General features: G+C 32.8%; 1 protein-coding gene across 1 annotated transcript in view; it reads left to right on the top strand.

The window, feature by feature from the left end:
• The window catches only part of UBE2H (ubiquitin conjugating enzyme E2 H), a 133,424-nt gene that overhangs the window by 46,919 nt on the left and 59,002 nt on the right, over positions 1–27,503 (top strand). The window contains exon 2 of the mRNA XM_031939048.1: positions 26,431–26,507. Coding sequence (XP_031794908.1) covers positions 26,431–26,507 — 77 coding nt within the window. The remainder of the gene's footprint in view (positions 1–26,430; positions 26,508–27,503) is intronic.

Below are 27,503 nucleotides of genomic sequence, written 5' to 3'. Positions count from 1 at the left end.
TCTGCCTTTCTAGTTTTATTTCTTTTTATTTCCCTTTCTGCTGCCAAAGTCTCTAAATGTGATATTTGGTATCCTGCTTGCATGCTTATTTTCCATTGGCATAAACTTTGAGAAACCCAGGTTTATTGTCACGACTTCCAGAGATATTGGAATAGGACTCAGGACAGAAAGATTCTGTGTTAAATACTCAAATGGATTTGTGATCTCATTTTTTTTGGGTGTTCAGTCCAGCTATGCTATTTGTAGTCCCTCCATGCTCAGCCTTCTCCTAAGGTTGAAACAGGTTGGCCATTTATACTACCAGTGGTTTCTCCTGAGCTTTGTCCTCACCTCAAGAGATCAGTGGCCCACTTTGTGTCATCCTTCCCTTCTGCTATGAGATCTGCCTGCTCTCTTTTCTTGTGCATATTATACATAAAGATGTTACATATTTTTTACTCCTGTTCTTTTAAGTCCTTCTTTGGTAATAAATTGCATCTTCATGTCTTCTAATATTCATTTTTTGATTCTTCAAGACTGTTGAATTCTTATATCCAAAGGCAATACCACCAATAGGTCTGTACCCTAGAGAAACTTTAAGAAAAGGACCGATGTGAGCAAAATTATTTATAATAGCTTTTTTTGTGATGGCAAGAATTGGAAATTGGGGGGGTGGTATATCAGGGAATGACTGAAGAAGTTTTGGTATATGATTTGAATACTATTGTGGTATAAGAAATGATTAGCAGTATACTTTCAGAAAAACCTGGGAAGACTTACACAAACTGATTGAAGCAAGCAGAACCAGGAGAATTTTGTGCACAGTAATAGCAATATTGTTTGGTGATCATCTATGAATGATTTAGCTCTTCTCAGAATTCAGTGAGTGATTCAAGACATTCAGAGGACATATGATGAAAAATGCTATCCATCTCCAAAGAGAACTGATGGAGTCTAAATTCAGATTGAAGCATGCTTTTTTTCACTTTATTCCTTTCTTTTTAATTTTTTTGGGGGGATGGAAGAGGAGGGCTATTTTCTTCCACTGCATGAACAATCTGGAAATATCTTTTGCTTGATTGTACATGCATAATGAAAATCAAATTGCACAATAAAACTGTGAAAATACTATGTGGTGATCTACATTCAGTCCCTATATGCAACTCACAATTTCAAAAAAGAATGTTAAATATCATTTTTAATATGTAATGGGAAATGAAATTGCACCCACAAAACGAATAGCAGAATCACGCTTGAAAGCTCAAAAGTGGGGGGGGGGGCGAGAACAGACTTGTATTCTATGGCTTATAGTCATATAACAATACAAGTAGAATGTTAGTATTAAAAAGATATACTTTTGTTTCTGTGGGAAGTTTGGAATTATTAAAGGAACACTGAATTTCCTGATGGCAGTCCCGTTCATTCTACATTCTTCTATTCAACTCTGGGTCTGTCTTGTCCAATTAAATGCACATAATAAATAGTTTTCATCCATTTGCTCTTGGTTAGGATCAAATTCTTTTGAGTAGCATTACATATTTGTTCAAATAGAAGAACCTGTCCAAAATTGCACAAATAAAGTGATAATTGGGATTACAAATGTGGATGATAACAGACTTGAAAGAGAAATTACAAACTTTGAATAAAATTTCCATGCCATCTCTCCTGTTTGGCTTTAATGTGCTGTTCTTAAAAGTGAAAGGAGAGCTTCTAAATGTAGGACCATTAAAAAGATGGCACTTCTGATTAAAATGTAGAATAGGAATAGAAAGCAATATGAAGTATTAGTTACCTCTGATTAATTACTGAAACTACCTTCCTCCATATTTTAGGCACTTACCAGTTTAAGAGTTTTTTTAAAAGGCTATTTTTGATATAGAAGAGTAGCTTTTTTTATATCAGTTTTTAAAGACAGTTGTCAATGAATTTTTATTAAAACATTTATTTAACATCTTCTGTATATCAAGGAAGAAAAGACCCAAGGAAGTAGAAAAGTGAGGAGGGAGGGGGAATGACCTGACTTAGGTGCATAATGGAGAGGTCTATCTGAGGGCAGCCTAGTGGGAAATGAAAAAATAGCTAGTTGGGTTCCTTCCATAAAATTGTGAAGTTCATTACTCTGTCCTCATATCAGAGGGCTCAAATGGTATTGATGAGGTTGATTTGATGTGTCAGGATGGTGAAGTTTCCCAGTGGAATATTTAAAAAGTAGGTAATCACTTTAGGACCTATTCAGATTTATTAATTTGAAAGAAATGGATTTTGTTTTAGCATTTCAAGCTATGAATATTATTCCATTTTAACTTGGGAAAAAATAGAGTAATTTCCTTCTGAGAAGTTCACTTGCTGAATGGACAACATTTTACAATTAGTGTAATTTTGAGGGTCTTTTGGTTTCATTTATTTAAGTTGAACTTTTGTTTGAAATTATTGTAGTTTATGTCTTTTGAGGGGTTGGGGTCATGTTATTCCATATCTGCTTTTTTTGGACAGCATTAATTTATATAAATTGGTCAAATTGGAGTGGTTTTAATTCCATGCCATATATCTTTTTCTCATTGAATTGAGACATTTGGTATTGAAACATGAAACATTCTCAAGAATTGAAAATTGAAAATATCAACTCAGTAGACACTGGCTCTGTGGGTTTGTGCAGGCTTTAGTATATTATACAAAGAGAATTGCAGAGGAGTATTGTAAATGGATATCATCAAATGGAAGAAAGAATAAAATGTGAGAAATGAATGTAATATTACTGTGTCATAATAAATTCTGAAGAACTTAGACAGACACATGGGGAACTCAGATCTTTCTGTAATACATTATACAATAAGCAAAAACAGGAAAATAATCCATATAATAATTATAAAAACAAAGACAAGAAAAGTAAAATGCCTGAATGTGATATAATTACCACTTATCTTTTGGACAGTTTGTAATCTTCATCATTGGAGAGAACACACACTCTGATGAGATCCCAGATCAATTAGAATATTTTAAGTACTTAAAATAATTCCAAATGATTAAGTGAACTTGCCTTTTTTTTTTTTTTTTTTAAACCTCCCTCTGTAATTTTGGTTAGTCTATTTTTTACAACTTGAATGCTTTTCTTCATAGGGGCTGTAAGATTTTTTTGGAAAAGTACTATTACTGCTAATTTATTATATAATTTTGAAGGTCTTAATTTTGTTCTGGTTTCTTTATCTTTTCCTTATTGTTGTAAGGATTACTAAGTTATATATATGGCACGTTATTTCTGGAGAAATAGTTTATACAGTTTTAAAAAAGATAATTACAGCATTTGTTTAATGTTTCATTCTGAAGAAACATAGCCAGCCAAACTGATCCATTCCATGAAGTGGGCCTTCCATTTGCTGCCTCCTTCCCTTGTTTTTCTACATGATTGAATGTATTCCTTCTTCACCTGCTTTTAGGAGCCTTAGCTTCCTAAGCCACCATCCCTGTCTTTCGTACCTTAGTATATGTACTCTCTTCTTGATTGATCTCATATTTAATTATTTGTGTATACTGTAAAGTCTTCTGGTGGAATGTAAGCTCCTGAGGTCAGGGACTGTGTTTCATTTTACTTTTCTATGCCCTGTGCTTAAGTGCGTTATACTTGGTATATATTTGAACACCTTAATAATTGACTTGAATTATCCAGTGATTAAATGTAGGAAGCTTTCCTAGCTCTGAAGCCATGGTGTACTGCCTCATTCTTGAAATGCCATGCTATGTTAAGACTAAGGTGATGTCTGTGTGATTAAAAAGAAGAGGTCAGTTGCCAGAGATCTTGTGAAAATACAAGTAATAAAAAACTGATAAGAAGTGAAAGACGAGATGACATAATCTGTGAAGCTGGTGACTGGAAGGATGGTAGAGCTTTTCAACATATCGCTAACTTATGATGGGGAAGATAATGTGATGAGATCATTGAGGAACTATTTGGCTCTGCTCATCCTATACATCAGTTCTGTTCCATTCCAAAAAAGTGAGGGAAATAGAACTCTTTCTGCCCCAGAACCTACTGGCCTATGAAGGAATGCCTTCAAGGCATTAAAGTGAGCTGAGGAGAGTTGTGTGGGTGTGTGAGAATTTTAGGGAGAATGTAACTGACCTCAGGGGCCCATTGAAGAAAGGGTGGGAGCTTGTGCAGTTTAGGAACCTCATATTTGGGGAATATTAAAGGATGAGGATGGATGTGGTTTCCCAGTTTTGCACAGCGAATAATAGATTGATTATTATGTGGCAAATTTTCTCATACTCACAGATTGATCACAAACCCCTTTGGGAAGGTTATGGCTACCATTTTAGAGATCATTGAATTCAACCATGCTTCCACAGATTCTCACATTGTAGGGTTAATAAAGATATATTTTATTGGATTAAATTCCATTGAGTTTTGAATTTGGTGGAGAAGCTGCTCTAAAAAACGGCTAATACTCCCAACTGAGTATAAATTGGAAAAAGATAATTTCTCAAGTTTGTTGCTGAATTTTCTTTTCAATAGTTATAATGCCTTATTTCAATAAGCAGATATTTTTTTTTTTTTTTTTTTTTTTAATTTAATAGCCTTTAATTTACAGGATATATACATGGGTAACTTTACAGCATTAACAATTGCCAAACCTCTTGTTCCAATTTTTCACCTCTTACCCCCCCCACCCCCTCCCCTAAATGGCAGGACGACCAGTAGATGTTAAATATATTAAAATATAACTTAGATACACAATAAGTATACATGACCAAAACATTATTTTGCTGTACAAAAAGAATCAGACTCTGAATTATTGTACAATTAGCTTGTGAAGGAAATCAAAGATGCAGGTGTGCATAAATATAGGGACTGGGAATTCAATGTAATGGTTTTTAGTCATCTCCCAGAGTTCTTTTTCTGGGTATAGTTAGTTCAGTTCATTACTGCTCCATTAGAAATGATTTGGTTGATCTTGTTGCTGAGGATGGCCTGATCCATCAGGACTAGTCATCATCTAGTATTGTTGTTGAAGTATATAATGATCTCCTGGTCCTGCTCATTTCACTTAGCATCAGTTCGTGTAAGTCTCTCCAGGCCTTTCTGAAATCATCCAAGCAGATATTTATTAATAGCTCACTATGTACCAGGCATAGTGTTAAATGCTGAAGATAGGAAAAGAGAAAAAAGACAGCCCCTGATTTTAAGGAGCTCACAGTTTATATTTTTAGAAAAACTTTTTCCTGGAAAGATTTACATGAACTGATACATAGAGAAGTAGACAGAACCAGGAGAGCATTGTACATAGTAATAGCAAAATTATTTGATGAAAAACTTTGAATGACTTAACTATTTTTTCCACAATACAATGATTCAAAACAATTTCTTTCTTCTTGTTTTTTTTTTTTTTTTTTTTTTTTTTTTGGGCTGAGGCAATGGGGGTTAAATGACTTGCTCAGGTTCACACAGCTAGGAAGTACTAAGTGTTTGAGGTCAGATTTGAACTCAGGTTCCTCCCCGAATTTGGGGCTGGTACTGTATCCACTGTTCCACCTAGCTGCCTCAATTCAAGACAATTTCAAAGGATTAATGATAAAGTATACTATTTTCCACTTTCTTTCATTTTTTTTTCTTTTATTTGAGTTGTCTTTTGCAAAATGACATGTATAATCTATATCTGCTTATTGTCCTTTGAGGAGAGGAAGGAAGGGATAGAATTTGGAACTCAAAACTTTAGATAAAAAAGCTTAGTAGACCTTTAAAAACAAAACAAAACAATTTACATAATTGAAAAAAAGGTATATTTGCATAATCATTTTTCAATGTAACTATTTTTCAAAGTATTTTTCATTGTAATTATATTTTTTATATCCAAGAGACCTTGTATAGTTTGTGGTCTCTGTATTTGTCCATATTTTGAGCAGTGTTAAAATCTCAAAAATTAAAAACATAATTTTAAAAACTTAAACATTTATGTTAGAACAGTTAAGAATTAGAACTATTTTTGTTTAATCATTTTCAGTAATTTTTGATCATATTCAATTTTTCATGGCCCCATATGGAATTTTCTTGGCAAAGATGATGGAGTGGTTTACTGTTTCTTTCTCCTGCTCATTTTATAGATGAGACCGAGGCAGACAGGGTTAAATGACTTGCCCAGAGGCACAAAGGTAATAAGTGTCTAAGGCCAAAGTTGAACTCAGGCAGGTGTCTTTCTGATTCCAGGCCCAGCCCTCCATCCATTGAACCTAGCTGCTTCAGAACTATTTTTAGCCAATTTATATAGCATAAATATTTAGAGTACTGTTTAGTTGGTTTGAGGTTTGTGATCCATTATAATACTATTAATCCAAAAAAAATAGTTCATTTGTTCCTATTGTCTTGATGTTGAATCATATTGTGGTTATCCATTGCATACTTATGCAAAACCAAATTTACTCAATTATTTTTTTCCATTTAACATGAAGCTTTTTTCCATGAAGATTCTGAAGAAGTCATCTTGTCTTATGAGAGGTAGAGTAGCCAGAGATCCTGTAGGACTGGGAGTTACATCTCGGTTTTAGTCCTAACTCAGCCACTTACAATGACCCTCAATATTCAAAGGAACACATATTTATTAATTTCTTATTATGTTTAAAGCATTGTGGCAGTTGCTTGGAATATAAAAAACGGGAACCAAATAGTACTTGCTCTAAGGGAACTCCATATTTTGCTAATTGGCTATAACATTGATGTAAGAAAGTCAAGTATATACAAAGCATAAAAAATAATTTTCAAGAATGTGAATGTACTGTTAAGTAGGTGTCTTCAGCAGCTTCTTGTAGGAGGTTGAATTTGAGCTGTGCTTTAAAGGGAGATTCTGAGTCTGTAAGAAAGGAATGTGTTCTAGATAGAGAAGATCACTTGTACTAAGGCAGAAAGTCACAAGGTGAATTATTATTTCCATATTTGTGATACTGTGTAAGAAAAAACATATCAAAAGAGGAAAAAAAGCCAAACAACAATAGAAGGTGAAAATATTGTACTTAGTTCTACATTGTCTCCATAGTTCCAAGGTGAGGAAGGGATACATTCTATGCATGAGGATAGGACAGCCTGAGCAAAAGCCAGAGTAAGCGTCATGTGTGAGCAATAACCAGGACAGTAGCAATTTGAAGGTATGTATGACAAGTTTGGAAACATTAGGGCCAGGTTGTAAAGGATTTTCAAAGCCAAACCATCCTTCTTTAAGCCTAAAAGTCATAAAGAGGCATTGGAATTTTTTGAGTATATTTTATAACATATATAATATGTATGTTATTAATATATTATATAACATTATTATGTTAATATATTAAGATATAATGCATATGACCAGACGCACATTTAGGAAAATCACTTTAGCCAGTATGGGGAGGATGGGTTGAAGTGTGGAGAAGAAAGGAAAAAGGCAGGGAAACCAGTTAAAAAGCTTTTTCAGTCCCACTAGTGAGAAAAGGGCTGAATTTGGGTAGTGCCTTTGTCAATGGAAAAGAGTAGGGATTTAAGAAATGTGGTTGAGATAGAAATTATTAAGATTTCACAATTGATTGAATACCTGGCTTGAAGAAGTTTGAGTGTTGAGGAGAAAGCCAAGATTGTAAATCTTGATATGATTGGAAGGATAGTGAAGTTTTGGCCAAAATTAGGGCAGTTGTGTAGAATGCCATTAAGGGATATGTGGACTTTGGGCATGGAGGAGTAAAGAGGATAATTAAATTGATAAAAATGTCAAGTAGCCATATCTATTTTCATTTTATTTAAATTTTTTTTTAAAAATTACAATTTTTGTGGAAATCGGATTAGGATTTCATATCCAGATGAATTATACTGAGAAACACAAAAGATATTATGATATTTTAAATTTCTGCATTAAAATTGTCTTCAAATTTTACATACTTCATTTTCAAATTCTGATAATAGTGCTGTGATCAGTCTTTTGAATTCCTCAATCTCAATTAACTTGTGGTTGTAATGGCATAGCATAACCTCATTTAGAGATCTATTCATATTTGATCTCTTATCTGTATGAGGTTTTAAGTAATTGTTCTAGGTTTACTGTTGGAGGGAATTTGCCCTGTTAGTGTTGCTTTCATTTACTGTTTGAATTGAGAGTTCTAGAAAATCCCTAGTTATTTGATCATCGCTTTATATGCTTGTCCTGAGAGTCTTGTTTCCCCTTCCCACAAAATAAAAAATGCTACTATTGAGTAGGTAGGAGGAAAACCAAGAATATCACAAAAACCTATGGAAGAGTAATTTAATCCAGAAGTTTAGGGAGAAGATAGTTCAGTTAATCATTAAACATTTATTAAACACCTATTATGTGTTTATGCTATGTATGTCATTGGAATGCAAAAAAGAGGCAAGAAATTCTTACCACAAGGAGCTTAAATTCTTAAATTTTAATGGATGGTTGATTGGATCTTAAAACTAAGAAAAGGCCATTGGATTTAGTGGTTGAAATCATTAGGTAAGTTAGTTATACTCATTGAACCCTTTTCCTTATTTGTAAAATAGAAAAAAAAATATTTTTGTGATCAAATAAAAATTTGTGTAAAGTATATTGTAAACTGTTATAGAAATGTTTCTCTTATTTCTCTTCTACTTTATAATTCTTATATTTTGCTAAATTTGCTATGCCTAAACAAATTTTGGTCTTTAGGAGCTTTCCCCCCTACTCAGAAAATGTAGAATATTTCTCAGTTTCTTTTTACAAAAGAGGACTGTTCTTTTTGCAAATGTTTTATGGGAATATATTTTTGCATTTGTGTATTACGTTATTACTCATTATAGCAACTTTTTTTTCTGTTTTTTTGTCATCATCTAGACCAGTGGTCTCTAGAGTGTTGTCCAAGTGCCACAGTCATCCGTTGGTTATGTGGGAAGAAAATATTAGAACTGACTTATTTTTGGCTTTTAAAAAGAAATTAAGTTTAATAAATATTTAATATATGAGTTGGCAGTAGTGTGCTCAGATGGTCAATTGTCACATATTACATGCAGAGAATCCTGTGGGAAGAACAGGAGGCCACAGCTTGAAGGGGTTGACGGTTTCCTCACTTAATCACTTTTAAGCATATTATGACATACTGCAGTTTACATATGCTGTCAAATGGATTTATATATTACATTATCTAGTTTTAACACCACAAAATAGACAAGTGGCTTAAAAGTATCATTACAAAAATGTTGATTAAAGATAATGTTAATAATATATACACAAGAAAATGGTAAATTGAAGCTAATCCTTATTCCTAGTACAAACTCTCTGCCTGCCACATTATAAGGCAAACATGATTAATTTGATATAGGTTGGCCAAAAAAAATTTAGGATTATTCCAAATATAGATTTATGTTGAACATATTCATAGTGTTAATGTTTAATCTTGCACCATGCATATTAATGTATTAATCTTGCACCTTGAGAACTTAGATAGCGTGAAGTTGCCAAAATTAGGAACACTTTTAAAAACTAAACTTCTTTAAATTGAAACCTGCCACCTATAGAAATTCATATATACATACTTTAAAAGCTGTGAAATAGATTTTTCTAATTTGTTAAAATCTTCCAAATGAAGAATTTTAGTCTCTGATACTATGATTTTGAACTTTAATAACCATTAATTCGTTAGATTAATTGATGGCCATCAAGGAAGGTTGGAGTTTACTAGTTGAAATTTAAACAAAAGAAAAGCTTTCCATAATTGGTGGATTGCATTGAAAAAAGTGTCATAAATGTGAATATTAAAGAGGAAAATATGACAATTATAAAAAGTATTTACTTTTAAATTATTCATTAATTTTGTGTATGGTTTTGATGTATAGAATGTACTCATATAGTTGCATGTATATAATTTATTAATAAATACACGCATTTATTCCAAGTGCTTGCTCAAAAGTGTTTTACTCAGAGAGATACATGTTCAAAAAGTTTTGGAGAGTACTTGTCTGTGCCTTGGGGAAAGGATGATAAAGAGACTGTTATGAAATTCTTATTACAATTTGGCCCCAGTCTATCTTTTCACCCTTACTTCATGTTCTCTTTCACAAATAATTGTGGCTGAGTTAACTTGGTCTATTTGCTTTTACTCATCCATGATTTTGCTCTTCCTTATACAACATATAGGTAGTTAATACTTATTGTTTGCTTAATAGTAAGTATAGTATACAAATTGAAATTTTTGGGGAACTTGTACCTTTAAAAAAATTTTTAATTCTTTGTCTTAATTGAAAGCCAAGTGCACAAAACCATACCCTTATCGTTCTTTTTTTTAAAAATTTGTTATTTTAGCTTTTTATCATAAACAGCAAACATGAAGATTTCCACATACAAAAAGAATTATACATAAAACTATATCAATTACATATAGTTTAAAATATTTCTTAAACTCATCCAAAGTATTCTTGTCTGTCTATCTCTAAATTTCCTTGTGTTAATTTTTGTGCAATTAAAAAAAAATGTTTTATTGATATTCTTTCCCTTTGTCATGCCCTTTCCCTTTTCTTCTCTTTTTCTTTTCCTCCTTTCCTTACCTTGTTCATTTCCTGTTTTTCCTTTTTGTTGTAACTTTTCCCCTTCCCTCTCAACCCCAGCCATTCTTTATCATTTGTTATGTTAACTCTATGGAGGAATTAATGATGGATCTCATGGCTAAAATGAAAAGCCCTTATAAGGCAAAATTTAATGTAAATCTTGCCATTTGGATTCAAAAAAATCACTTGCACAAATACAGACTTGGGAAAGCATAACTAAACAATTTGCATAAAAATTTTGTATTTGGTTAATGGTTGTATCTGAAAAACATACCTCTTAAAGATACATAGATCCAAATGGAAGAAGTACACCATTGACTGCTTAGAAAAAAATGGCCTGGTGGTTTTAGGCTTTTAGATGTAGAGTTGGAGGAATTTTAAGAGATCCTCTGTTCCAAGTCCTTAATTTTATTTATTTTTAAAATGTTTTATTGTTTGAAAAAATAGCTTTGCTGCTGATATTACTCAGTCATTCTCTGCCTTCTAGAACCCTTCCTTTTAACACAGTGGCACAGTTAATCCTTGAAAACTGGTAAATTGCTGACAATGTATGCCTCATTTTGCACTTGTATCCACTGCCTCTTTGGGAAGAAAAGGGAGTTATATTTTCTCTCAAGATTAATTATTGTATTTATTTGAACTCTGCTTCTTTTAATATTAATTTTCTTTATATTATTGTGTTCATTGTATATATTCTATTCTGTTTACTTCACCGAGTCTTCCCAAGGCTTTCTGAATTCTTCACATGTGTTGTTCCTTCCCTTTCCCTTCCCCTTTTCCTCTCCCTCTCTCTCCCCTTCCCCTCCCTCTCTCCCCTTCCTCACTTCATTTCACATGGGTAGGACATATGACGGATTAAGTGTTGGAGGCAAGATTTGAACTCAGGTGCTCTATCCACAGTGCCATCTGGTTTCCCCAACATGTGTTGTTTCTTATGGCAAAAATAATTCAACAATTTCTCATTTGATGATCTATTTTGCTTCTAATATTTTGTTCTCCAGAAAGTTCTGCTTGAGTATTTTAGTGCCTTTGAGACCCTTTTCCTTATTTTTGACCATTTTGAGATATATGCCCAGTAGCAAGTTAGAGGTCAGGAACACTTCACTGATTTTTCTAGCAGAGTTCTATCCGTCTTTAGAATGCTGGCCCCTAATATGGAAATGAGGGGGAAAAGGCCAAGACAGAAAGGTGAATTGCCTCGGTTAGGAAAAAAGACACTACCTGCCAGGGCTGTAGGTGCCTGGAGGCCCAATTCAGTCCTCCCTTCATTGTGGGTGGCAAGCTCCACCTGCACCAGCGCTGTGATTTGTCATGATAAAACCAAGGCATCCTTAACCTTGAACAAGTCAGCCACTATTCATTCAGTGTCTCTTCTGGGTTCTGGGGATAAGAAGATGAGAAACCAGGCCCTGGCCTGCAGGAGCTTATTATCTGATCTCATTTCCCCTCCACCTGAGGGGCAGAAGAGGCCTCACAGACTTGCCTCATTAGGGCTCAGATTTCCTGAGCATGTGTTTTTTATGAGGCAGCTTGGCTTGGTATTTCAAGTATTGGAGTCTGCTTTAGGAATCCCTGAGTTCAAGTCCTTCCTCTGACCTATACTAGCCATGTGACCACAGACAAGTCACTGAAGCTAAGAGTAGGAGTTGCTGATACCATTGGTGGAATCATGAATTAGTCTAACAGTTCTGGAAAGCAATTTGGAACTGTGCTTCCAAAATCACTAAACTGCTGAGTACGGTCCCTTTTACCCAGCAGTACTTTTACTGTACTCAGTACCCTGTACTCAAAGAGGAAAAAGACCTATAGATGAGACAGTACTTTGAGCATCTCCTTTGGTAGTGCAAATAATTGGAAACTAAGATTGTGCTTATCAATTGGATGGTGAATGAGTACATTATAGGATATGAATATAATGAAATACTTTTAGACCACATGATGCAGTGGACATAAGAAAGGGATGGGTTCAAAGACACCTGGGAAGACTTGTATGAACTGTTAATATTGAAGTGACTAGAGCTAGAAGATTGACACTCGGTTTTGAAATATTAAAAATTGTGCTTGATGTAATGAGCAAACCTAGTTCCAAAAGATTGCTGGTGAATTACGCTCTTGACAAGTGATGGATTAAATTTGCAGAAGGACAAGTGCATTTCTAGACATGGACAATCTGGGAATTTGTTTTTCTTGGCTTTGCATATTTGTTCCAAGGGTTTGGTTTTCCTTTTTATGGGGTATGTGTGAGAAAAATGAGTGCCTGTCAGTTGGAAAATAAAATACTGAATTATAATTGGTGAAGAGAGTTTCCATACTATGAAGTTTCCTGTACTTTGGGGACAAAAAGGATATTTTGTTTTATATTTATTTGTTTTCTTTTGGCCTGCTAACTAATTTCTACTTTTTTCATTATATTTTCTAATATTTCAGAAAAGCTTATTCTGGGCTTAGTATATGTCATCTTTTTCCTTATGTTTATACTCATAACTATATTTCAACTTAATTGCTTGCCTTCATTATATAAAAAACTTATGCTTACTGGCAATTGGTGTTTGTCTTAGGGTTATTTAATTATGTTTTATAACTCTTTTCATCTCTTAATAATTTTATTGGAATCTTCATTCAGTATCTTTCTGTTTCAGAGGTGCCTGTGAATCAGTGCCATATTCTAGTTGTGATCTTACTAGTTGCATGGAAAGAAACTATCCTTTCCCAGTTTACTGTTCACTTGTATAGAACCTAAAATAGCACCAGTCCTCCTTTTTGCCATATCCCATTACACATCTAATTTACAGTCCATTTTTACTTCTGATCTCTTTGGCACTTGGTACTTTCTGGGGTTACTCTGTTGTTTCAACTGAGTTTGGAATTGTTTCCCCCTACAAATTTTTAATTTTTTAAAAGTGGCAATATATTGGCTTTGCTTTTAGATTTCAATTCATTTTATCATCTGTTCTCACTTTATTTTTTAAGTCCCTTTCCAGTTTCCAGTGAAAATTTAAGATTATACTCGTTTTCCAGAAAGATACTAAGTTTAAAGTAGATTAAATGGCTCCAGAAATTTGCTACTTAAAATTGTACCTTTAGCTGCTTGTTATTATTTATGATTTTGAAATAGAGAATCAAGTTGATCAGGTTGAATGCTGAATCTGAATACAGTTAAGTTGCTTTGCATATTGAATTCTATTGAATTTGCATGGTTATAACCTGAATGTTTAGTTTTCCATTTAAAATCTCTCTAATATTCCTGATCTCTTTTCATTTGAGTACTTATTACTTGGTGATAGTATACTATTTGCTTCAGAAAATCTCTTTTCATTCCTCTATTTATTTTTTCTGATACCAGAATAATTATTTTCTTTGAGATCTAATTCTTTGTTTCTTTCAATAACCATATTAAAAAAATGCACCACGTCACTAATAATTAGCAAAATGAAAATTTAAAGCACCTCTGAAATGCTATCTTGTAGGACCATGCCCTCTCCCCATCTCTCTCCCACCCTCCTCAAAAGATAATTTAAAAAAAAAAAAAAGGAAAATGACAGGTGTTTCAGAGACTTAAGGAAAGCAGACATCTTAATACATGGATTGGTAGAACTATTAATTCCAAAATGGTATAAAAATTCTGGAAAGCAATCCAACCCAATGACAGTTCTATGAACCTGTGACCCTTAAGATCAAATAAGGGGATAGAAGATCCATTACATACAAAAATATTTATAACAGCTTTTTTTGTAGTGGCAAAGAATTGTAAACTAAGGTGATCTTAATCAGGGAATGGCTGAATAAATTATTTGATAATTATGATTAATGATATGTTCTTTTTTTGTTTTTTTAATTTAAATTTTCTAATCCTTACATCATCATAGTTATCCCCATTATCATTCCTCCTCATAGAGGGCCATCTCATATAACAAATGTTAAACAGGAAAAAAATCAGCACATACATTGAATATGATCTGAAAACATGTGCTGTATATATCTCTGAATGTCTCACCTTTAGAAAAAATGTGAATTTGGAGTGTCTTCTCATACCTTTTCATTTTGGTTCTGTTTCATCTTTATAATTTTGTCACAGTCACTCTTGATTTATTTATTTACTTATGTATTTATGTATGCATATATTTATTCATGTGTTGGTTGTGCTTTTCCTTGACCTTGTGGTAGTTATTACGTATATATGGTTTTCTTGTCTCTGCTTATTTTATTTACTTGACTTCATGTAGATCTTTCCTCTAGAAATTGCACACATTTCCAATTCATTCCATTCCATTCATGCATCACAATTTGTTCAACCATTTCTTAATCCATGCTCATCTACTTTGTTTCTAATTCTTTGTTATCACAAAAAGTGCTGCTATCAATATTTTGGTGTATGTGGTGACTTTCTTCCTATTAGTAGTTTTCTTGGGAGATAAGCCTGGAAATTAACTCTCTAGTTAAAAGGTTGTGGACATTTTGGTCACTTTCTTTACACACCAAATTTCAAATTGTTTCACTAGATGTTTTTTTTACCACTTTACCGCTTCATCAAAATGTCTAAGTGTGCCTAATGCTCTTTTTTCCATATTTCATTTTCTATATTGACTCTTGCCAATTTTTTGGTCATTTCCCCCTCGCTCCCTAATTTGTAGGGTGTGGGATAAATCTCTGGGTGTTTTGGATTTGTATTTATCTTACTAACAATGTAAATAATAAACTTAAATTAATAAATTGTAAATAATAAACAGCAATTAATATATGTAAGATAATACCAATAGTAGATATAGACAGTTGCTTATATGTCTTATAAGTATAAGCATAATGGGCTTATAAGCACATTAATATGCTTATATATTAATTGCTATATGCTATAAATTGCTATATGCTATATAGAGACATAAAATTGTCATTAAATATAATAGCAGCTAGCATCTATGTGAAATTTACTTTATGCTAAGCATTATGTTAAATGTCAGTAATATCTCATTTAATCCTCACATTAGCTTTGAGTGAGGCAGGTGCCAATGTGATCTTCATTTTATTTATAAAAGAGGAAATTAAGATAGAGTTTAAAGGATTTGTTCAAGGTCACATAGTTAATATGCGAGATCAGATTTGAAACTGTCTCCTTGAATTTAGACCTTATGCTTTTTCAAACACTATCCCACCTTGCTGTCTTCATAAATTTGTTATCAAGGCTCTTTTTGCCTCATGATCATATCCCTTCTTAATCCTAGGGTGCATTAATTTTGTCTTCACAGAATTTTTTCACTGTGAGAGTGATAAGAGCTGCATCTTTTTTTATAGTATGCATAATCTTTAATCTTAAGATTATGTATCTATTCAGACCATTTTGTAGAATGTGCTGCTAAGTTGTTGATACAAACTTAATTCCTCCCAAACGGCTTAGGAATTTCTGGTAGTAGGTTTTTGTTTGTTTTAATCAAATAGTAATTTTTTCCTAATACTTTGTTTTTCACTCTTTATCAAACAGTGGGAGTTTCATTGTTTTTGATTTTCTCTTATCTGGTCCATTCCAGTTTCTGGCCACCACAAAGAGACCTGCCATAAACATTCGTGCACATACAGGTCCCTTTCCCTTCTTTAAAATCTCTTTGGGATATAAGCTCATTAGTAATACTGCTGGATCAAAGGGTATGCACAGTTTGATAGCTTTTTGAGCATAGTTCCAAATTGCTTTCCAGAATGGTTGGATGTATTTACAATTCCACCCACAATGTTTCACTGTCCCTGTTTTCCCACATCCCCTCCAACATTCCACATTATCTTTCCTTGTCATTCTAGCCAATCTGACAGGTGTGTAGTGGTATCGAGTTGTCTTAATTTGCATTTCTCTGATTAATAATGACTTGGAGCATCTTTTCATATGACTAGAAATAGTTTCAATTTCTTCTGAGAATTTTCTGTTCTTATCCTTTGACCATTTATCAATTGGAAAATGGCTCGATTTCTTATAGAGTCAATTCTCTATATATTTTGGAAATGAGGCCTTTATCAGAACTTTTGACTGTAAAAATGTTTTCTCTGGCTTAGTTTCTTTACAACTCGATGTATTTTCTTTCCTGAGATTGAATTAATTGTTTGAGAGTTCTATCTGGAATTCCGATTTTTGGAAATTCTCTATTTTACGTACTTTGTTAGCGTATTACTACAAAATATATTCTGATTATTCTTTTCTTGTGTTTTCACTTGCTCATTTGCTTCTTTATTAATTTGATTTTCTTTCCTTTTTTTAGTCATACTAGCCAATTATTAACATTTTCAAAGAACTATTCTCTGTTTTCTATTTTTTTCTATTTTATTATCTTTTTTCTGCCCATTTTATGTTTTTACTTGATACTCATTTTTTAAAAAATACATATTTAGCTCTCTTTATTAGTAGATGTGTGTGGAAATGATTCTGCCCAGTTGCTTTAAGCCTTACTCCAGAAATTTGGTACATTTTTTCCTAATCATTAATGGTTTCTTTGATGTGTTATTTTTGATCTACTCTTTTAAGATTTCATTGTGAGGTCTTCATATAGGAGTGTTTCTTGTTTGTGGTTCTTGGACTTTTTATTGCATCATGATCTGTTAAGTAATTTGTTTCTGAATTTCATTCTTTAAAAATTTAAACACTGTCTTGGTATTTGCAGCCTTTGGTTTTTTGTTTTTTTTCTGGACATCATCAGTGATTTCTTTCAATTGATAATACTAGGCCCCTTCTTGATCAGCCTTTATATGCCTATGGCCAGCTTCTTGACTCCTTGCTTGGCCAGTCTAATGACAGGTTTGATTTCTGTGCTGCCGTTCTCCAAAGTTCTGGAAGGAGGGAGTGTGGCTTGAGTTCTTTTCAAGCTGAGACACAAGTCCTGCCCTTTTTACTCTCTGATCTTTGGTTCTCCTACAGAAATCTTTTGAAAGACAGAATGCTGCTGTTGTTAAGCTTTGTGTCGCAGCTGGGGTAAACTTCTGGGATTGGCACATGCTAGAAAGGAGGAAACAGCAAGTCTAGGGTGTGGGGTTGAATGTCACAGAAAGCTTGTATATCTGTTCCTTAACTTAGCAGCCTGGCTGAAGGATGGGGACAGGAATGGTGAGTGAGGGGGTAAGCAACATTTCATGGGTTTCTTTGAGGTAGAAAGAGAATAGTGCATAATATCTCATTTGAAGAATTAGGAGAAATCAAGGGAAGGTTAACAGAAAATGTCTAATCTAGAAGCTTGTCCATCACATGACCCAAGTGAGCTTTAGAGCTTCGTTTTTCTCATCTGTAAAAAAGTCATATTAATGTATATCTCAGGTCTCTTCTACATCTAACATTTATGATGCTGTTTTACTTCATCATCTTGATAATTTTCAATATTAACTCATTAGTTCATGCAAAATGATTTGCAAATATGTTCCTTGTATCTGTTCTAGTAGTAGTACAAAAGAAATTTTTCTCAGTGATTTACTTATACTCATCAACTAGAAGTTTGTGGGTAGCATTTATTGACTAGAAATGGCTTTAATTTATTCATCTGAAATTTATTCATATCCTTTGACCATTTATCAATTGGAGAATGGCTTGTATTCTTTTTTTTAATAGCCTTTTATTTTTACAGGTTATATGTATGGGTAACTTTACAGCATTGACAATCAATGCCAAACCTCTTGTTCCAATTTTTTCCCCTCCTTCCCCCCACCCCCTCCCCCAGATGGCAGGATGACCAGTAGATGTTAAGTATACATGACCAAACTGTTATTTTGCTGTACAGAAAGAATTGGACTCTGAAATATTGTACAATTAGCCTGTGAAGGAAATCCAAAATGCAGGTGGGCAAAAATATAGGGATTGGGAATTCAATGTTATAGTTCTTAGTCATCCCAGAGTTGTTTTGCTGGCCGTAGCTGGTTCAGTTCATTACTGCTCTATGGAACTGATTTGGTTCATCTCATTGCTGAAGACGGCCAAGTTCATCAGAATTGATCATCATATAGTATTGTTGTTGGAAGTATATAATGATTTCCTGACCCTGCTCGTTTCACTCAGCATCAGTTTGTGTAAGTCTCTCCAGGAATGGCTTATATTCTTATAAATTTGAGTTTATTTCTCAATATTTTATTGAGAACCCTTGATTGTAAAATTTTTTCCCCAGCTTACTGCTTCTTTTCTTGGTTATCTGTATCATGTACTCTAGTTTTTCTTTGGCAAAAATTCCTTCCTTCTCCACAGATCTGAGAGGTAGACTATCCTTTGTTCTTCTAATTTGCTTATAGTATAGTATTAGTCTTTATGTCTAAATCATGAACCTATTTTGACCTCATTTTGGTATAGGATGTGGATGTGGGTCAATGTCTAGTTTCTGCTGTGTTAATTTCCAATTTTCTCAGATAGTGAGTTTTTATGTGAATAATATTTATTAAACACTTAAATAAAATGTTGTATTTGGGTAATAACTATTCCTTCAGAACCAGCAACATGAATCCTACAAATAGGTAGCTGGAAAAATGGGAAAAACTATTTTCAATAGGTAAAAAGTATTGAGAAAAGCAAGTCACTGTTATACCTTAGAAAACATTTTTTTCCTTTTTCCTACATATAATGCTGTCTTAAACCTATGATAAGATTTTACTGATATTTACTTTTTTTTAATATTAATAATAGCTAAATAGCTTTTTATTTTTCCAAAATACATGCAAAAAAGTTTTCAATATTCACCCTTGCAAAACCTTGCATTCCAAATTTTTCTCCTTTTCTGTCTCCCCTTCCACAGCAAGTAATCCAATATAGGTTAAACATGTGCAATTCTTCCTTCCTTATCCACAGATCTGAGAGATATACTATCATCCCTTAATGTTTTTTTTAATTATTACTTTTCTTCTTATGATTTGTTTCTGATTGAGTCAAATCTTTACTCTTCTTTAATTTCATTTCAGTCATATCAGGCTTGTGCTACTTATTTGGTCACTTCCTTGGAATTTATATAATGTGTGAAGACTTGGTTGTGGCCTCTTAATTGTAAGGTGTAAGGTGTTTTTGAATTAATCTGGCATTTTATAGGCAAATAACATTTCTAAAGATTTCTGTGGTTACTCTGAAAGAAGAGCATAAAGAAGAAATGGAAGTTGCTTGACAAGTGAAGTCACTCCTCCAACTTGGAAACAGTTCTAAGTCCACAACTGGAAACTGCTGTAACTTTTTGTGGAATTCTCTAACTCACTTTAAAGAATTGAATCGGTACAAAGTATGGCATTAAGTAGAGGGATTTAAGTAAGAATCAAAATTTTTCTTCTAGAACTAAAATAATCAGAATCATAGTAGATCCTTGATCATAGTAGATCCTTATCCTTGCCAAAAATCAATTAAATAGTATAGGTGTGATGGATTTCTCTTAGCTTTATATGCATGCTGTCTTCCCTGATAATTGAATACTACTTTCAAGTAATGACTGTTTGATTTCTGTCTTTGTCTCTCCACTGACTTCTACATGTACATCATAAATTCTTATTAATAAAGCTTTGGTGGGTCTTTTTTTCCCCTATGAAACTTATGTTCAGACATCTTACTTGAAAAGACAGCCTTTAGCATAGTTTCCTAAACTAATTGGTTATAGAATATTTTGTAGTTTGGAATGAATACTTTTTGGTTTTAAACTGAATGATGATAAAAAAGAGAAAACTGTCTTAACAGGTAGTCATCATGCATGTATTGAAATTCTAATGCTTTCATACTAGGCACTGTTTGGAGGGAAATAAGGAAGAAAAAGGCTTGTTTAGGGGCTTTGTCTTGTTGGAGAGATAAAAGAGACTCAAGTGGATTTTTGTGACTTGGGAGATTGCTGAGAAGATCGAGACTATATATAATGTATTATAAATATATATTCAATTGTGAAAACCTGACATTGTTAAAGAATGGTAAAATGTGAAATTATTATCCTTATTGGAAATTCTCTGGTGCATAGAATTCCTTAGGTACATAGAAAATATGATGTCACAAAAATTAGAAACAGTCTTAATTGTCCCTAAAGTCTTAAATTTCTGGGATGTCCAGAATTTAGCATGTAATATAAAATAAGATTTTCCTGCATAATTTTTTTTCAAGCATTTTGGATATACATTTTTTTGTACAAGATGTAATATAGTCTAAGTGGCTTTGGGAAAAGTTTTTATTATCTAAGAAGTGGTTTTGGATTTGAGAAAATTTAGTATTTTAATGAAGTCCTTGAAAAGTGTGGGATTTTGAAGGACAAGGATTACTGTTTTCTAGGTCAGCTATTGAGATGTTTATTATGAATTTCATTGTGGATTGTGGATATTCTTGTCTCCATCTGGTGTCTGAGGCCTTCATGTTGTTATTTGTTTTTCTTCTAATTTGAGATGAATTGGATACATAGTGATTTATAGATCCGTGGACTACATCTTACCTTTTAAATGTGTGTTGATCAAATCTATAGTGCTGCTGAGTAGTAGTATTAAATAATGATAATTTGTTAGTAGAAATTTTTAAAAATCAGTTGGTTTATTCTAGGAAAAAAATCAATTTTACTGATGAACTCAAGCTAATAGGATATAAATGATAAAGAAAAACCAAGTAAACTACTGATTGGATACAGTCTCAAGTCTTTCCCAATCCAAGCCATATTCCAGTGAGACAGTTATCTATTGTATTTATTTTGTTCCCAGCTTTTGCTTATCTCATATAATGCATCTTTTCACTCTCCTTCCTATTTGAAGAATAAAGGAAAAAAATTTTTTGCAACATTTTGTTATTTTATATATATTTGCAAAAAAGTTTCATTGACTATGTTTGAAAAAATTTGTCTTAATTTTCTTCTTTGTTAGGAGTTGGGTCAGTCTGTCATATAGGACTGTTCTTCCTTCACTAGTCAACAATCAGTAAACATGTATTAAATTTTTACTGGTGTGTCAAGCACTGTGCTGATTATTGGAGGTACAGATCTTTTTAAAAGGACAGTCCCTGCCCTTAAAGAGCTTCTTAAAAATCTAATGGGGGAAGATAACACAAAAGGAAACTGAAAGTTGGGAGGCACGTGATAAAGTGTCAAAGGAGTGCATCCAGGTAGGAAGTAAGATGCCCTTTTTTTGCCTTAAAATAAAACTTAAACTACATATTACCATGTCAAGCAGAAAAAGTAATTCCCTAATGCTTGATGCCGTCTGAGACTGTTAAAATCAGTAAGAATGGAAACAAGTAACAAGCATTCATTTCTGAATTGCATTGGGGGAAAGGAGAGAGAAAATGTCAGTTTTGTTCAACAAATAGTTTTAGACCAGCCCTCCAAGATTAATTCAAAATCATTTGAATTAAAATAAACTCGTAATGCCTTTTCAGCCTGTTCTGCCAATTCTTCATCTAGCAGGATTTGTTATCTTTCATCTCATATTTACTGACTTTCACCCTGCAAGAGGAGGAGCTATGTTATCTTTACACATGGTAGCATTAATCAAATAATTATTTTAATGTGGAGTATTTTATTTACCAGTGTAGGTAACACATTCTTTTTTTGATCAAAAAGATATTATTTGGTAAAATAGACTTTAAATAAATTGCATTATTCTAAGATGGTATAAATTTATCAGTTTTTTTTTAAACTAACTGCTTCAAAATTAATAACCTTAAAGAAATGGACTATAGTAATAGTTTTTCCTAAAGTATCATATAAAGAAAAATTGATCAATATACCAATTTGACAGTTGTTCACATTCAGCAATATGAGTGGTATTTAGGATATTTTAAGGATTTTAAAGATCAATTTTAAAAGTCACATTGCTTAGTGTATTTTTCTAGCAGGTATATAAATCCTTTCTCCCTCCAAATAACAACAAAAAAAATCTTAATCCTGAATCATGAAATTGACAGATCTAGATTAGTAAAGATGATAGAAAATGAGAATTAGCAGTATTAGCAGTTCTATGGGAAGACGGGCATCCTAATACACTATTGAAGGTATTGTGATTTGGTCCAGTCATTTTATAAAGCATTTTGAAGTTATGTCTGTACTATGTGATCCAAAGATCTCACCATTAACTCTTTCCCAAAGAAGTCAAGAAGAGAAAGAAGAATCCCATATATACCACAGTATTCATAATAGCACTTGCTGTATGGTTTAAACCGTGGTATATTAATATGATAGAAATTTACATGAACTAATGTACAATGAATTAGCCAGAACCAGGAAAAAAGTATACACAAATGAGAACAATATAATAAATAGAGAATAGAAAAATAAATGTTATGAAATTATAGTGACAGAGCTTGTCCCAGAAGAGATAAGAAAAATGCATTTCCTTTCAAAAGTAAGGAAATATGGGTGTGGAATATTGCTTATTCTGTGAAGAGTTGGTTAATATGTTGGTTTTCCTATGCTGATTTTAACCTTCTCCCTGCCTTAGTCTTTCTTACAAGAGCTGACATTTGAGTAGGAGAGAGGTGAGGAGTACATTCAGAAATGAAGATACTACAACAAAAAATATGAATAAAAAATTTAAATTAAAAATATTGCAGTTTGGTTCATTCTTTCCATAAAAATGGAATATTTCAATCCTTTCGCAGTTGACATTCATATGTCATAATTTTAAAAAATTGATTAAAATTAATTGCCACAATACGATATGATTATACAGTTCATTAACTATGATTTATAATAGAAGCGTCGCTTCCACAGATTTGTAAGCTGTGATATCAGGTAAATTGTCTTTAATTTTTCTTTTGAATCTAAACTCATTTCATCTTTTATCAGACTCCATCCAAATAACAATAATAATAAACAAATAACAGCTTTCTATATTTACTTAGTTTTAGAGGATATTGTTTTGCTATGTTCATTTAAGTCCTTATATCTTTCTAACTCAAGGAAAATAATAAAGTGGATGAGAACATATCCGTGATGAATAGGATTTATTTTTGTACTGGCAATCTGTCCTGTAGAAATCCTAGCAAAATCAACTTTGAATTATTCTTTTTATATTTTCAGTTAAGATCTTTTACTTTTTGTAATATCTTTCAGTTCAGTACTTTCCTTATCCATTTCTACCGTCCTTAGCTTAGAAAAATGAAATAATATGTAATAATATGCATCCCTGCAGTGCCCTACTTGCCTGAGATCTACAGTTAGCTAGCTCACGTGTCCTATTAAGCCAGCAAATTTTACCCACTTGCCTTTTACTCTACTAGTAGTGACTTCCATTCCTTATGCTAGCTCACTGCATCAGAAGCAGTAAATAAATGCAAAAGTATGATTGGCACACATGAACATCTCTGACTCTGTCCTAATAGCGAAAGTTAGCAGACTCTGACAGTGTAGTGCAACCATAAATGAGAAGATTAGAGAGTTTAGCTAAACTCTACCACCTAGACTCATTTGGGAGGGGGGGAATAGGTTCACCTCTTTCATCTGTAAGACCCAGCAGTTGCAATAAGTGATCTTAAGGTGAACTTTAATTCTGTGATTAATGGTTCTGCTGCAGGTGATTTTTCACATTGCTTTCCAGAAGTCGATTTGTCTTCTGAGGTATCTAATCCTTCCTATCTATGTCAATGGAATTTTTTTTAATATAAAATATTTTGTTGAATTATCCTTCGCTCAGAAGTAGTTCAGTATATCCCCATTACCTATGAAATAAAATCCAAACTTTTTAGCCTTTTTAGCCATGTTTCATGAGCCCCTCAATTTGGCCCCATTTAGGCTTCCTTTTCCATTCCCATTCCCTCTCCAGCTCTCTCTCTGCTCTAGACACACACACTGTGGTCACTTGTCATCCTCAGCACAAGAGGGTTTTTTGAGAACTCCAAACTTCCTCTGTCATGGGGAAACACAACTCATTGCATTCATAAAAGGGACTTAGGCATTTAGAGAAAAGTAAATACATTAATTAGAAATTTTGCTGACTAGTGTAAAATTTAGGCGATATGAGTCTAAAATTCAGAAAAAAATTTGTATTTCCTCGCAGAAAATTTGAAAATTCTGTTTAAATTTCTAAAGTATAACATGAGAAAAAGCTTGCTATTCAGGTTTTGAAGATTTGAAGGGGATGAAGAGGGAATAATAATGAACTTTTCTAACTTATGATCATGTTGGGCTTATACCTTCCTGTTTTAAAAAATCTTCTGTTTCTTTAATGGTGAACTTATATTTATACTTTAGTGAGAGTATTAATTTAGTTGATTGATTTAAAAAAAATAATTTTAACTTTGACATGACTTCATAATTTTAGCTGTGATTGGGATACTTGAACTTATGTCAATTAATGTTTAAGTGTTCTTTCTCCTCAGTTTTATTTCTGATAGATTTGTTGTTGTTCTTGTAAAGACAAACTAATATTTGTTTCGAATAAAGTGACTTTTATCAGAGGTACACTTGCCATTTCATTGAGCTGGAAATGAGTCAGTTCTATATGCTGTGGTGAAAAATATTAGTATACAAAGTATAGTTCATTTAGGTTTTTAAAGAAATTGTGTCTAAAATTTGCCTTATATTTCTCTTATATATTAATATATAATTAATTCCTTCTCTCCTCTCCCCTCCCTTTCCCTTCCCTCTCCTCTTTCTTCTCCTCCCCTCCCCTTCCCTCCTTTTTCCTTCCCTCCTTTCCCCTCCCCTCCGCATTTAAGCAAGGAATTTTAAAATAAATTTGACATCATACTCTATCTGGATATTTGCTAGTAGGTAAATGCAACAAGTGTTCTAAAATTATCGAAGTACAAAAAAAGTTGACTTAATGCTTTTTTGGAAATGGTAAATTACTCTTTCTTCTTAAGCTTTCATTTCTATTTAAAAATTTAGGGAAAGGACAAAACTACATTTAATATCTTTGTTGTTTTCCTATATAGCGAGGTAATCCTTTCTATTAAGTATGAAGTGATTTATAAATTTAGCTCATTAACATTTTAGATCTTGAAGTTATAATACTTAACACTTTAAGTTGGGAGAAAAAATAAGCACATGTTGAGCATAAAAGCATGTGTGAAGTACTGTTCTAGCTCCATTATATTCTCATTTGATCCTCCCAACTACCCTGTCATGTTGAGGTAGGTGTTATTTCTATTTCACTGCTAAGGAAAATGAAATAGTCAGAGGGTAAGTAACTTGTTCAGAGTTATCTTATTAAGTGTCTGAGGCTGTACTTGAACTTAGGTCTTTGTGATGGCCAATTCTAGCCCTCTATTCACTGTACCTACCACCTACCTTCCTGAGTAAAAGATAAAAGGAACATTACAGATAGAGGAAAGCAAATATTAAGTGTTTTAACTTATGAGAGGAGGAACCAAAGATATTTTGGTATAGATAAAAATAAGTTCTTTCCATTTATAGATATAAGAAAATGTGGTTATCTTAGTCAAGATTACCCAGCTTCCCAACCTTAATATTTAGCTTATGAATGGCAGAACTATATGTGCAAAGGGATAATGTTTATTAGTTTTGATTCTTATGACTGTTGGCAATGCTGATAAAACACTACGTTATTATAATAATAGCTAACATTTATGTAACACCTACTATGTGCCCAGGCCCTGGTGTGCGAAGGCACTTAACAAATACTGTCTCTTAACTATAATTAACAAATTAACTGTACTGTTTGATCCTCATAACTGCACTTAGGGGACCAGAATTTTTCTACAATGCCCTGTCGGCTTTGAAGGAAAATATTTTATCAGCTCCTATAGTAAACTGTTTTCAGGGTTTGAAGATAAAAATTCTTTAACAGACTTAAACTTTTTACTTGAATTTGAATGAAGGTATAAATACTGGTAACAAATTATGTCTTAAATGTCATGTCTTAAATTCATAGGATTTTTATGATTATGTACTTCCCATTCATATCATCTTCTCTTTGATAACATTCCTAGGTAAGACTTCATGACTTCTAAAAATAAGGATAGTATGTTCTGTCATGTGTAATACTAAATATGGATATTTTTCCTTAACTCTTGATATTAGCATTGAAAGCAAACATGAAGTTACAATCCTAGGAGGACTCAACGAATTTGTAGTGAAGTTTTATGGACCACAAGGAAGTAAGTACATGTAATCTTTTCTCAATGTAATTTTGCTTTATACTAATTGACTTTTCAGATAAAGCAAAAATAATAAGCTAAGAGAATATTGGACAGGTGGCACCTATAATTATTGGCAACCAATTTAAATTGAACTACAGGGCCATTGTGGAATTTTGTGCCATGTTTATGTGCTCTTTTGCTCCATAATAGATTATTTATAAATTCAAGTTTTCATTCTATAATGTTATTGCTGAATGCAAGTTTTTATTACAGATAGCTGCATTCTTTTTCTGCTTGGTGGGAGGTATATGACCATGTCTTACTAATGAGTGTTTTTAATTTTTTACAGAATAAATGAAACTCTAAAACAATGAAATCTGGTTTTTGCAGATTTTCTTGTGCTATGTCTTTTAACTAAAATCTTGCTTATCTTTTAAAATAAATTAAACATTAATATTAAAATTGATTCTTTATTCCTAAAGAAACTAGTTTTTCAATTAGTAAAGCATTCATTAAGTACTTATATATCAGGCATTGTACAAGGCACCAGAGATAAAATTTCAAAAGTAGACTGTCTCTTTCTGTAAGTGAGAAACAACATGTTCATAGAGACATTCACAATAAATAAAAAGTGGTTTTAGTGTGGGACATTAGTAAATGGGATAATTAGAAAAGGTGTGTTGAAGGAGGTAGTATTTGGACTGAGTCTGGAAGGAAAATGAGAAGTAGTGCTTTCAAAAAACACAGATAAGCAGAGTGAACTTTCCAGACATGTGAGACAACCCATGTTAAAGCATGTAGGAAAATGGAATATTATGTATGAGGGAATAAAAGGAGATTAATGTCTCTAGTCTCTATATGTTGGAACAAAATTGTGAAAGGGCTTAAATGTCAGAAAAATTTGCATTTTGTTATAAAACTCTGGGTGATAAAGCTCCTTGAATAAGGGAGTTATATGGTCAAAAGTTCATTATAGGGGTGTTCATTTGGTAGCTGTGTATTGAAGAGCAGTTG

This window comes from Sarcophilus harrisii, chromosome 5, assembly GCF_902635505.1.
Source record: "Sarcophilus harrisii chromosome 5, mSarHar1.11, whole genome shotgun sequence".
NCBI classification, from domain to species: Eukaryota; Metazoa; Chordata; class Mammalia; order Dasyuromorphia; family Dasyuridae; genus Sarcophilus; species Sarcophilus harrisii.
The sequence above is the reverse complement of the archived record's forward strand: the minus strand, read 5'-3'. Positions and strand labels throughout refer to the sequence as shown.